Source organism: Artemia sp. Qi Xiang Cuo, chromosome 15, assembly GCF_049724085.1.
Source record: "Artemia sp. Qi Xiang Cuo chromosome 15, ASM4972408v1, whole genome shotgun sequence".
In the NCBI taxonomy this organism is placed as follows: domain Eukaryota; kingdom Metazoa; phylum Arthropoda; class Branchiopoda; order Anostraca; family Artemiidae; genus Artemia; species Artemia sp. Qi Xiang Cuo.
Window position 1 is genome coordinate 38,709,693 of NC_142808.1, and position 13,468 is coordinate 38,723,160.

Sequence of the window (13,468 nt, forward strand, 5' to 3'; positions counted from 1 at the left end):
TGGAAAATTCTCTAAAAAGGACTTTTTTCCTATGTTTTGAGCAAGTTATATCGTTCTCTAAGAAAATAACTCTAAAAATTCTCAAAGAAGAACTATTTTCCTATGTTTTGAGCAAGTTTATATTCTTCTTCAGCTGGTATAGCTCTTTCCTGAATTCCAGGTATCTTTCCATAATCTGTCTTATCACAAAAATTTGGTCTATGGTGGATCGGTTTTGACGGAAGCCAGCTTGATATTCAGGGATTACGTGTCTTGTCAGGTTTCTGATCCGATCAAGGAGAATTTTCTTAAGGACTTTAGCTGGTTGGCAAGTAAGCGATATGGGTCTGTAGTTTTCGCAGTTACTTTTAGATCCTTTCTTGTGCAAGGGCACTATGACAGATTTCGACCAAGACTCAGGGAAGTATTTTATTTCCCATACAGCTGTTACTATTTTGTGGTACACATCAACGACGATATCAGATTCCACTTTTATCAGTTCTGACTGTATACCGTCTATTCCGGGTGCCTTATTTGACTTGAGGGATTTGAGTGAGGCTTCTACTTCTGACCTTAAGGGCGGTGGGGGTGGTTCCTCATCTCTGTGTGCTGGGAACTTTCGAAGCACTTCAGGATCTGGGTTTACTGTGAGATTAAGCTTGTCCTGGAAGTTTTCTTTCCAGCGATCTCGGATTCCGGCACAAGTAGTGATTTTGTGTCCATTTTTATCTAAGAGATCGAGGCACTTCGCTTCCTTGCGGTTTGTCAGCTCTCTAGCACGTTTGAACATGAGGTGTGAGTTACCCCTACGGGAGTCCTCCTCACACTGCCGACATTTTTCAATAATCATGTCTTTTAGTGCTTGGCGGGTTTTCTTCTGAATTTGACGTTTAAGGTTTTTGAATCTATCCTTGCTTTCTCGATCTTGCTTGTTTTGGAGAGTTCGTTTCTCGGTACACATATCAATAATCTCCTGGGTAATCCATGGCTTGTCTTCTGCAGATTTACGGCCGAAGACGAGCTCAGCTGTCTCGCATACGGCCAGGCTGCTTTGCGAAACAAGTAGATCGATGTCGGCTGGACTCAGCAGATCAGGTGTTTCTTGCAAGGTCTTTGACAGTCGTTTGTTGAGCTGCATTCTGTACTCTTATCTCGTCTTAAGGTCTTTAAGGGCTTCTATCCGGGATCTTGGAACTTTTTGTTTCAGCTTGACAACGGCCTTTAATCTTAAGCGAAGCGATGACATGAGGAGATTGTGATCACTATCAAAGTCCCCACCTCCTAGCATCACTGTGTCTGTGAATGAAGATTTCCATCGGCTGGATACCAGTATGTAATCTATCATGTTGGCAGTTCTTCCATTGGGGGACCACCACGTGACTTTTCTCTTTCGTCTGTGCTTGAACATTGTGTTTGTGATAAAAAGCTCCTTATCTCGGCAGAATTCAGTGAGTCGTTCTCCTCTGCCGTTGATCTGTCCGATCCCGAACTTGCCCATGACATTTTTGTTTCCGCTATTGTCACTCCCCACGATGGCATTGAAGTCCCCGAGGACTAACACGATGTCTTTCTTTGGAATGGTGTCGAATAGGCTCTGGAGCTGAGAGTAGAAATCTTCCGACTCTTCGTCCGATCTTGATGAATCCGGACCATAGACCTGCACCAAGGAGAGGTTTTTGAACTTGCTTTTGAGTCGGATCATCATTAATCTCTCCGAGACAGACACCACTGATAGAAGAGATTTCCTTGCTGCTTTTGTCAGCAAAAAGCCGACTCCTTGTCTGTGTGTTCCGTCTTGTCTTCCAGAAAGCAGGAGGGTTGCGTCTCCTATCTGTTCTTCGCTGATACCTGGTAGATGAGTCTCTGAGAGGCCGATGATGTCCCAATTGTAGCGGTTTGCTTCACGGAGGAGCATGTCTTTCTTTCCTGGTTTCGAAAATGTCCGAAGATTTAACGTGCCGATTCTGGTGGTGATTTTTGTAGATAAAACCGGTCTAGCGTCCGTTTGTGATGGACTTGTCAAACGTTGCCTTGATTCGTTTCCAACGCTGTTGGCTGTCAATACATCGGTTGCCCCGAATGCGGTAGCTTGTCCGTCGGTTTCCCCGGACGCGGTAGCTTGTCCGTCGGTTTCCCCGGACGCGGTAGCCCTATTTCGTGTTCTCATTGATTGCCTAGTCATAATTCATAAAGAGGAAAAGTTTCTTGGCTAGCTTTTGAAGCAACGGCAAGCCAATCCTCTCTGCTTCTAGCCGGGACCGTTGATACCCTCGAGTGAGTCTTCCGTTCTTCGCAGTTGTCCTCACTGGGAGGATCATCCCACTTGGCATCACGGCGTCACCAAGCAATTTATCCCATTACTGGGGGTGAGTTTAACGTCTTCGGGACATATCCACACGCCGGTGGGCCCAGCAAGATCGCTATCAGAGGGGCTCACCTCCTCCTCTGTCTGTATTTATATCCCCCAGACAAGGGTGCACCGGCTATTTAAGACCCCCAGAGACTGGGTCCCCCCTTGGTCCGCGCCCTCTTATTTAATATTCGAGGGTATCCTCCATATCTGAAGGATGTTCCCCTATCCACCACCTGGGGACGCGCCTGAGTTGATTGGGGGAAGAAATCATCTGTAAAAACCTCTAAGAAATCATCTGTAAAAATTCTCTAAGAAGGAATATTTTCCTATGTTTTGAGCATGCTGAGATCATTTTCTAAGGAAACATCTCTAAACGGTTTCTAAGAATGCATCTCTAAAAATTCTATAAGAAGGACAATTTTCCTATGTTTGGAGTAATTTTATATCATTTTCTAAGAAATCATCTTTGAAAATTCAGCAAGAAGGACTATTTTCCTATGTTTTGAGAAAGCTTAGATCATTCTCTAATAAAAAATCTGGAAAAATTCTCTAAGAAGGACTATTTTTCTATGTTTTGAGAAAGTTTATATCATTCTCTAGGAAAGTGTCTCTAACATTTTCTAGGAAGGACTATTTTATTATGTTTTGAGCCCTGTATATAAATATAGTACAGTATGATCATTCCCCATCTCAACCATTATACAAAGCCAGGCCAAGATGCAAGTGCTTCCGAAAACATTGAAACAAGTATAAACATAAGTGAAATTCAATTTTTTCACGGGTAGACAAGTCAGATTTCTCTTGAACACCAAACTTGGCAACACTAAATTTTAAAGAATCTATTTTAAATTAATTTGTTCCAATACATATATAAAAATCCGCAATTAGTAGTGCAATGTAATTATTAGATGTTTTTTAAGCATAACAACTAGGTTTTGAAGTCTTTAGTTGGTTTAAAAGGCATTTTGAGAAATTTTCTGCAAAAAATTCGCGTTCCAGGGTAATATATATATTAGACCGCTGATTGCAGATTAAATGGGAGGAGCTTTTTGTATGCGTCGAGGTTGTAGCAGCCAAAAATCACTGAGTCGGGATCTTACTGTTATATTATTTATATACAGTGTTTTTGAACAAGTTTATATCATTCTCTAAGAAAATATTTCTAAAAATACTCTAAGAAGGAGTATTTTCCTATGTTTTTAGCAAGTTTATATCATTCGCTTAGAAAATATCCTTAAACATTCTCTAAGAAGGAGTATTTTCCTATGTTTTGAGCACACTTAGATCATTCTCTAAACAATCATCTTTAAAAATTTCTAAGAAGGACTATTTTCCTATATTTTGAGCAAGCTTAGATCATTCTCTAAGAAAATATTTCTAAACATTCTCTAGGAAGGACTATTTTCCTATCTTCTGAGCCAGTTTACTTCATTCTCTGGGAAATTATCTCTAAAAATATCTAAAAAGGACTATTTTCCTGTGTTTTGAGCAAGTTTGTAACATTCTCTAAGGAAATATCTCTAAAAATTCTCTAAGAACGACTTTTCAGTTCTCCAAGAAAATATATCTAAAAATTTTCTAAGAACGACTATTTTCCTACGTTTTGAGCAAGATTACACCATTCTCTAAGAAAATGTCACTAGACATTCTCTAAGAACGACTATATTCCTATGTTTTGAGCAAGTTTAGATCGTTCTCTAAGAAAACATCTTTGAAATTCTATAAGAAGGACTATTTTCCTAGGTTTTCAGCAAGCTTAGATCATTCTCTAAGAAAATATCTCTAAAAATTCTCTAAGAAGGACTATTTTTATTGGTGGATCCAGGATATTTTTGTGGGGGCGCAAAATAAGTTGATCCGATAAACTTTCTCGTAACTTCTTTAAAAATTCTCTAAAAAGGACTATTTTCCTATGTTTTGAGCAAGTTTATATCGCTTTCTAAGAAAATATCTTTAAACATTCTCTAAGATGAACTATTTTCTTATGTCTTGATCAAGTTTATATCGTTCTCTAAGAAAATATCTCTGTAAATTCTCAAAGAAGAACTATTTTTCTATGTTTTGAACAAGTTTGTTTCATTATCTAAGAAGAAATTTATAAATCTTCTATAAGCACGACTATTTTCCTACGTCTTCAGTAAGTTTATGTCATTCTCTAAGAAAACCTCTCTAAAAATGCTCTAAGAAGGACTATTTTTCTATGTTTCGAGCAAGTTTATATTATTCTCTAGGAATATACCTCTAAAAATCTCTAAAAAGGACTATTTTCCTCTGTTTTGAGCAAGTTTGTACCATTCTCTAGGAAAATATCTCTAAAAATTCTCTATGAAGGACTATTTTCCTATGTTCTGAGTCGGTTTACATCATTCTCTAAGAAAATTTCTCTAAAACTTCTCTATAAAAGACAATGTTCCTATGTTTTGAGCGAGTTTATATTATCTCTAAGAAAATAGCACTAAAATTCTCTACGAAGGACTATTTTCCTATAATTGTGCAAGTTTATAGCATTGTCTAAGAAAATATCCTCAAAAATTCTCTAAGAAGGACGTTTTTCCTATGTTTTGAGCAAGCTTAAATCATTCTCCAAGAAAATATCTCTAAATAGGGACTTGAAAACACCTTCCTGGGCCCTAGTTTAGAGTGTGAATCCATTCCTGACCGCACCTTATTTACCTAGCACAGTAACTTTTAATTTAGCGAAAACAATCTCCTCTGAAATAAAACAATTGGTACTTAAAAACATTTTCCTGGGTCCTATTTTAGATTGGCGGTCTATTCCTGAGCGCACCTTATTCATCTAATGCAGTAGATTTTGAATTCAGCAAAAGTTCCTCATCTGAAATAGGGGGATAGGCACTTGAAAATACCTTGCAAGGCCCCTAGTTTAGACTGTGAATTCATTTCTTAGCATACCTTATTCACCTAGCACAGTAGCTTCCTAATTTGGCGGAAATGACCTCCTCTGAAATAAAGGAATTGCTAATTGAAAACATCTTTTTGGGCCCTAGTTTAGACTGTGAATCCATTCCCGAGGGCACCTTATTCAACTTAGATAGTAGATTGTTCAAATTTAGAGAAGAAACTTTAAAATTTATGACCCATATTGAACCAACTGCAAAAAAGTGTCTTATTTTCTTCGTTGGCGTTTTTCATTTACTAGCGAAAAAAGTTATTCTGAAGTTGATAGTTTTTTCTTATTATTACTAACATAATTAATGAGGCTTCTGCTGCATAAAGCGTTATACTTAAAACCCATTCAAACTGTGATTTTGCTAGTACCAATATTTAAATTAATACAATTTAGCATGCAAGTGTGTCTAATAGAGCAATAGACAATAATAATGTTGGATACTTGTGCGGCTCGGTGACAATACTTAGGAAACATGTAATAAATATATTAATTGTTCTAGAAAGTATGCAGCAAATTCTCCGTGTGGGTAACGGGCTATTTTGTAGAATCTATTTCCTGAATCACTATATTAGGAATATATTGCTGGTCCAGGTGCCTAACGCGCAGTTCCATTGGGGGAAAATCTCTTTGGATTCCTAAAGTGGACAAAATTATTTTGAATATAAAGGTTCCCTGAGGGAAAAATATTAAAGAAATGTCTCAACGAAGGAAAGCTAAGTAATCTTGACGAAATAAAATCTGAAAAAAAACACCTTGAAGTAAAATAACGCCTTGAAAGAAAAATGAAATCCTGAATCAAAATATCTCTTAAAGTATTATGTAACATCCCACGTGTGCGCTGTCCTCGTGTACCATGAGTAATATTTGATATATTTAAAATACAAAAAAAAATTCTTTCCTTCTAAGGATAATTCCGACATAAATTAAACTTCTCCTAATTAAGTTTAAATCCCGTTTCAAAAAGAAAACTTCTTAATCAGCAAAAGAAAAACTGCATTTTAGTCTCAGCCAAACATCGACTCTAATCGGTATTGGATTTTGCGAAGATATTTGGTAATAAGAAAATCACTAGATACAAAGTTCACAGGAAGTTTAAGTTATCCTAGGAGTGTGGATGTTTAATCATCAAAAATATTAAAAACAAATTATTGGATGGGCAGTTAGCATAATGAGTTTAGTTTGCAAACATAATTACAAGGTAGCGGGGCCTTCACAAGAGTTGGGCAAATCGTGTAATAGCTCTTAGCGCGCAGAATCAAGAATCAAGAATAGTGTTTTATAATGTTAGTAAAGTGTTTTTCGGATAATTATTATGCAGAATTCAGGCAACGACTATTATTCATAACCCAGGCATTATGATTAGAGACGTTATGTTCCTACCGAAGTGAAGCCTTGCCCATATACATACATTGTTGTACACCTGAGATGTAAGTGCAATAAATCGATTACTTTTCTATTTGTGTTTGTTCTTATTATATGCCCGTATCTCATCGCACTGTAGATAACTAGTTCAATTGTACCCCATAGGCAGCGCTCCCTAAGGAATCTGATTTGGAGATAACTCGGGGAAAAGAGATTACACTTTTTTAGTTACATATTTTATTTTCTCTCTAAGATTGAGAGTGGCGCGGTCATCCATTTACCTTACTCCCCATTGCTGTGGCGTAGTCCTTGATGGCAAAATGGGCACAATTCTTATCGTTACAAGTGGTGCGATCGGAAAATTTATAAGGTGCAAGTTCACAGCTTTAAACCTAAACGGTGCAGTTGGCGCGATCGATATACAGATTAAATCCCCCCAAAATTAATCATTTAGCGCAGTCTTTAATGCCACATTTGGCGTGGTTGTAAACTTGGAGGAAAACATGCGAACTAGTTATGCTACAAACTTCATAATTTAAATTTATATCATTGGAGAGATACAGACTTATAAGAAAAAGTGATTAGGCCTATAACTGCTAAGTTATTATAGGAAAACCCTTTAAAATATTTCATATGAGATAATAGCCTCCCCCAAAATAGGTTAAGTGAAAAAAAAATTATTTTGAGTTATTCAAATGCGAAAATGTCAGAAGAACTAAGCGAACTATCAATGGCGCAAAAGTTGGTCGCAAAAGATTTAGAAATAACAAAATCTATTCCGCAATGTGATGGACAAACAGATGTCGACGAATTTAATATCCAATTGGCCCAGTTTGTAGGATTAACAAAAAAAGAGCTAGAAACGTTAGTCGGTATGCTCCTACTTAGATTAAGAGGGCAGGCCTTAACATTCCTAAAGCAAATTGAAAATACTATAGGGGACAATGACAGCTTGCCGATAAATACAATAGAAAAATTGTTAAAGGCATTTAAATATAAATTCATCGAAACTAGTTCAACAAATAAATTAAAACACGGTACGGTATGCTTTGACCATACACAGAATATAAGAGAATATCTTCACAATATACGATTTTCAGTAGAAGCAAAATTCGGAAAAGGTTAAGGAGATTTTTATGAAAACATCATACCACAAGCCTTTTTGCAAGGGCTCCCCCCAAAATTATATAGAATGGTAATATCCAAAAACATCCAAACGTTGGACCTTGCAGTTCAGGAAGTGGATCGAATGAGCGAAATTGATACGATTATGGCAAATCACAGTAAAACGAAAATAATTAGCCTAGGCGAATCAAACGCAAACCTGGCCTTCAAGGGCGATCAAGCTTCTACAAACTTCTTTTCAAGTGATAATTCTCCAGTGCCACAAAGAAATAAAACGCAAGAACCAGCTAGGCAGAAAACAGTACGTTTTCAGCCCGGCAAACAAATCAGTTATGAAAATAACCCTACAATAATAAGACGCTTTATTTGTAATCGCGTTGGGCATATCACGAGAGAGTGCCGTTATGTCCCCAATCGCACACCAAGGATTGCCGTCGGTAATACTCAAAATTATGGCAACCATTTGTTCGGAAGAACAAATTTTAGCGCCAGTGGTGCACTAGGCTATAGCCAGGGAAGATTGCGCCAATCTGTACCTCGCAACGCGTACCAACTGAATTTGTACAATCCTCCCCCCAATAGACAAAATAATTACCGATTCGAAAACCCAAATACTCCTCAAAATCAATATGGTGCAAGAATGGTATATAGAAATCCCGAAAATTTGCCGACGGGAAATGAAAATTTTTCAAGCCAACGGCATTTGCAGTTGACACAAAGCACCCGGCACTGGCCTAAGAAATCCAAACTATCGTAATAATACATGGCAAAATCGAATACATGGCAAATGAAAATAGGAGATATGCGACGATATAGGTCGAATGGGATCAAAAAAATAGTGGAATTATGGAAAAAAGTAGGGAACCTCAATGCGGTTCAGGTGCAGCCAATATTATTGACGGATAGCGCCAGTCTAAATTTAATAGACAATGAAAATTAAGTAAAATATTATGGAATCGCAATACGGAAAACAAAAGTCCCTCCCAAAACGATGCAAAGAATTCAAATATCAAAGATGATTGAACCAGTAGATAACAAATCCAAAATATAGCCCGGGGTCCTATCAAATCAAATTCCCGAAAATCGGTTATGTGAAGAAAAAATTATACATTACAACAAAGGAGAAGGTTTTATTTGGGTAACTAATAACCACGAAAATGATACAATTACAATAAAAAAGGGAATATGTTAAGTTCAAATTCAAATTATAACAAACAAAGATTTAAATAGATGGGGAAATCCCAAAGGAAACCAAGTAGACGGCATTAAAACCTCTAATAACTAATAACCTTTAACTTAATCTCAATTCTTGAACAAATTTAATATGGATCATATTACTGACTTAGGTCTTAAGAAAAAATTATGCGAATTACTATGGAATTGTAAAGATGTTTTTTCTGAATCTGAAGAAAACATCGGACTGATACCGTTTTATGAAAATTCAATTCTAATGACCGGTAATCCTGTCGTGAAACAAAGAGTGGTTAAAAAAATAAAATTCACGAATTAGAAAAAATGAAATTATACGCCCCAGTGTAAGTCCGTATTCTGCACCAGTGATCTTGGTACCAAAAAAGAATGGTGATCTAACACTTGTAGTAGATTATAGAGCCCTTAACAAACAAGTAGTTAGTGATAAATTTCCTTTACCAAGAATAGACGAAATCCTTGACTCAAACAAAATTTTTACTTTTTTGGATCTTACCCAAGGCTACAACCAAGTGAAAATAGCAGAAGAAGATGTCCATAAAACTGCCTTTTTTACGACCGAATCTGGTTCCTACGAACACTTAAGAGTACCTTTTGGACTTAAGACAAGTTCAAGCACGCTAAGTAGTCCCTTATTACACCTGTTAAGAGGATTAAAGAATATCATTCATTTTGTTGATGATGTCATATGAGTAGGAGAAAACGCTGAACAACACTTAGCAGCATTAGCTAATGTGTTCGAGAAATTCAGAGAGGGCAATTTAAAATGCCGGCCCGAAAAAGTAAATTTATTTCAACCTAAAATTAAATTTTTAGGAGTACTGGTGACGCAAGGAGAGATATCCCCAGACAAAATAAAATGTGTTGAAAACCTCAAACCCCCTAGAACTATGAAAGAACTAAGAGAAATTTTAGGTCTTACTGGCTACTTCAGAAAATTCGTGCGCAATTACGCCCAAATTGCGAATCCCCTTACGGAGTTAACTAAAGGGAACTCCCAAAACGTTACCTGGTCCCAGGAAATTCAAACTTCCCTAGACCGTCTCAAAAAGGCACTCACTAGTGAACCAATATTATCGCTGCCTGATTTTGAAAACGGACAATTTGTGGTCACAACCGATGCTAGTTCAAAAGGCATTGGTGCTATTCTTTCGCAAATAATTCCCATAGGAATTATAAACCCTGGAATATAAACCTTGATCCTTTACAAGGACCTTCTAATAAAAAAAAAATTGAAAAAGTTATATGCTATTCGAGTAGAACTTTATCAAAAGGCGAAAGTAGTTATTCGGCCACAAACTTAGAATTATTATCTATAATCTACCATTTGGACAAATTTAGACACTATTTAATTGGTAGAAAGTTTATACTACGTTCAGACCATAAAAGTTTGCAGTACCTCTGCACATTTGAAAACCCCACGGGAATTCTAGCTTGATGGATTATGAAAATCCAAGACCTAGATTACGAATTTGAATATTTAAAAGGTAAACAAAATGCAGCTTGGGACTTTTTGAGTAGATTCCCAGAAAATATGCCATCGGACGCCGAGGAAAATGAAGTTAACGCTATCAATACTAAGAGTAAACATAAATGTAAGAAAAACAAAGTCAAAGGCAGAGTAAAAGAAAATAAGGATAACTATTATCCCTTCTTTTTAGAAAATATAAAAAGAAAGCAAAAAAGGACAAAATGTGTGTAGCCCTTATTAATTACTTTGTGAATGATGATGCGTTACCAGATAAATTCAAAACTCTTAGAAAAGAGATAGATAATTTTTACTATGATCTTGATGAAGAAATACTATGCAGAATCGCGACTGCTAAGGCAAATAGAAACCAAACCTCAATATTACCTGTATTACCCCACAACTTAATAATACCCGCATTCGAATATTTTCATTCAGATATAGGTGGACATTTAGGAGTAATGAAAACTTTCCATAAATTAAAACAATATTTTTACGTGCTAGTCAAAAAGTATGATAACGATTATACTTTTAAAATGGTGAACCCCGATAGTAGAAGAACATAAAGGCACATGTTAGCCGAATAAAAGGAGCAAAATTTCCAGAAAGATGGGTATCGCGTCCCTTGTTTACCGATTTGTCAGACGCAGAAAACGAGCCCCCTAAATCAAGATTGGCAGGCTAAAACCCTTTAATTTCAAGCAAGATTATTTTGAAAATGAGAGTGATGAGGAAAACTTTGAAGAATTCTTAGCTATGGAAGATCTAGTTATTCCCAAAAGAAAATCCCTAATACCAGGGAGAATAAAAACGCCAAAAACCCCAAAAAGTTCATCATCGGAGAGCGCAGGAGAACTAGATTATACGATACCTCCGAAAAACCAAATTTTCCCTGATAGAATTTCAACCCCTTGTCCCCCCAAAAGATTTCCAGACGATATGGTTTCCCCTGCAACACCAATAGAGAGGCCCCTGTCAATGCAGGAGGAATTGAACAAAGCTGTAGAAACTCCGGGTTTAATCGTAAAGAAAACTACTCCCAAAGATTCAATTAAAACAAATCTGCGAGAAGCTATGGATTTAATAAATTTCCCAATAAAAAAAGTTAAAATATATTGCCTAGGAATAAAACTCCCGAGGATGACCAACAAGGACAATAGCAGAAAATAACTGTGTCCAAAGTTAAGCCCAAACAATGGACTTCATGAAGGGAAACACTATTACAAAGAATGCCCCATCCTCCTGAAGACATGTCGTCTAAACAGTGGAGGAACCCCGCAAAAACTTTTGATTCCTCTCAAAGTTCTCAAGAATCTTTCAAATCTCCTGAGTTGAAAACTCAAAGCGAGGACTTAGAGAATAAACCTTCTACTTCCAGAGGAGTAGAAATTTTTGAAGGAAGGGCAGGTGATACCTCAAAAACGTGCAGTTCCACTTCTAAAAGTTCTAATGTGGAATCATCAGAAACCAGTTCCGAAGAGTCTAACGGCGAATCAGACCATATGGTAGTTAAAGAAACAGGAAAGTCAAAACCGACTTCAGCGGCCGCGCACGCGAAAGAAACAGTATTAAAAGGTCAAGAATTTTTGAAAAAACAATACAAAAAATTTGATCTTATATCACTAGCAAAACCTAAAAAGAAAAAAATGCAAGAAACAGAAGAAAAATTAACAACACAACCAGGTAGAACGGTTAAGAAACCGGACAGATTAAAATACCCTTAAAAATACAAAAAAAAGATTTTTGATCGATAGGCATCATAAAGGAATAATAATTTAAAAACTTTTAGCTCACGAGTAAAAAAAAAGAAAAAAAAAATCAAAACCAGGGAATACTTTCAATAATATCTAAACCAGGGAAATATTCAATAATATTCAATAATATCCATACTTTTGATATTATTGTACGTGAACAAAAATGTTGTAATACGTCGCACATACAGTTAATTTTTAGAGTAATAAAAGTCATAAATAACCGCTTTCCTTAGCTGAACGATGTCGCAAAATAATTCGTGAAAATATGCATAAGAAAGATATATCGAATACGTTGAAAAACCTAGAGCTTCCGAAAGATCTATTGGTCTATTTGATGTACATAGATAAAGATAAGAGTAATGAAAATGACATAGTATTCGAATTGAAGTTCCTAAGCACAAATATAATAAGTCCTAAAATAACCAATTTTAAGGCAATCAACCTGTCGTACACTATTCCGAATATAGAAAGTGAGGAAATGAAAACCTAAATATGGTCCAAAATAGAAAAGAATAAAGGGACATTAAGGCTTACAAAAATAAGAGAAGCATTAGATTCCCAGATCCCCCTATTTACTATTGAAGACCAGAGACTAACGTACGTGGATAATAGATACGGATTATTCTCAAACAATTTTTGGTGGGACATACTACTGACCGTATGTTTCGTATTCGCAATTTCCCTGACCATGAGAACCTTACTAACTTTTAATATTGGAAGAGTTTTGAGACTAAGAAGGCAAAACCCAAAAGAAGAACACGAGGAAACGGCTGAAATGCAGAGGCTAAACCAGGAACCCCACGAGAACGTCTAAGCCAAAAAAAGGGAAGATATCAGAAAACAAGTGGGTATAGAGGTCTCCACTCGTCCCTACTATGTCTAGTTTCTTCATTGTAAGTGTCGTTTACGTGAAACCGTGCGGCTACGACGCTGCAAAATGCATTTCTGAAACAGCACGGATGTGCGTGAACAATGAAGGTATGAAATAGATTGTAAACTGAGACTTCAAACTAAATGATTTAGCGTAATTTATGTTTAAATGGTTATTTCAAATCTAACGTAGAATTAAATAAGTGCCGAAGGAAATTAAAGTAAAATGTGTGTATTAGAGTATACTAATGAGCATAATAATAGACCTTGCTTAAAGTTAAAGGAATTAATCCCTTATATTGTCGTTATTCTATAACAACTTAGAAGGAATTTTTGTGTTTTAGATTTTCCAATGGGAATTTTATGTATCTGAAACCAACATAATAATAATGTCGTTTTATTAAAATCAATATTTGTATAGTAATATTAGTGTATCT

General features: G+C 36.3%; 1 protein-coding gene across 1 annotated transcript; it reads right to left on the reverse strand.

Annotated features, from left to right (window-relative positions):
- Positions 1–1,126: 1,126 nt before the first annotated feature.
- Positions 1,127–1,894, reverse strand: LOC148943664 (protein CFDP2-like). Its single transcript, XM_089101191.1, has one exon. The coding sequence runs from the start codon at positions 1,892–1,894 to the stop codon at positions 1,127–1,129; it is 768 nt and encodes a 255-aa protein (XP_088957317.1).
- Positions 1,895–13,468: the final 11,574 nt, after the last annotated feature.

Excerpts from the sequence above, each read along its gene's own strand:
- LOC148943664 (XM_089101191.1), bottom strand. The coding sequence starts at position 1,894 with ATGCTCCTCCGTGAAGCAAACCGCTACAATTGGGACATCATCGGCCTC.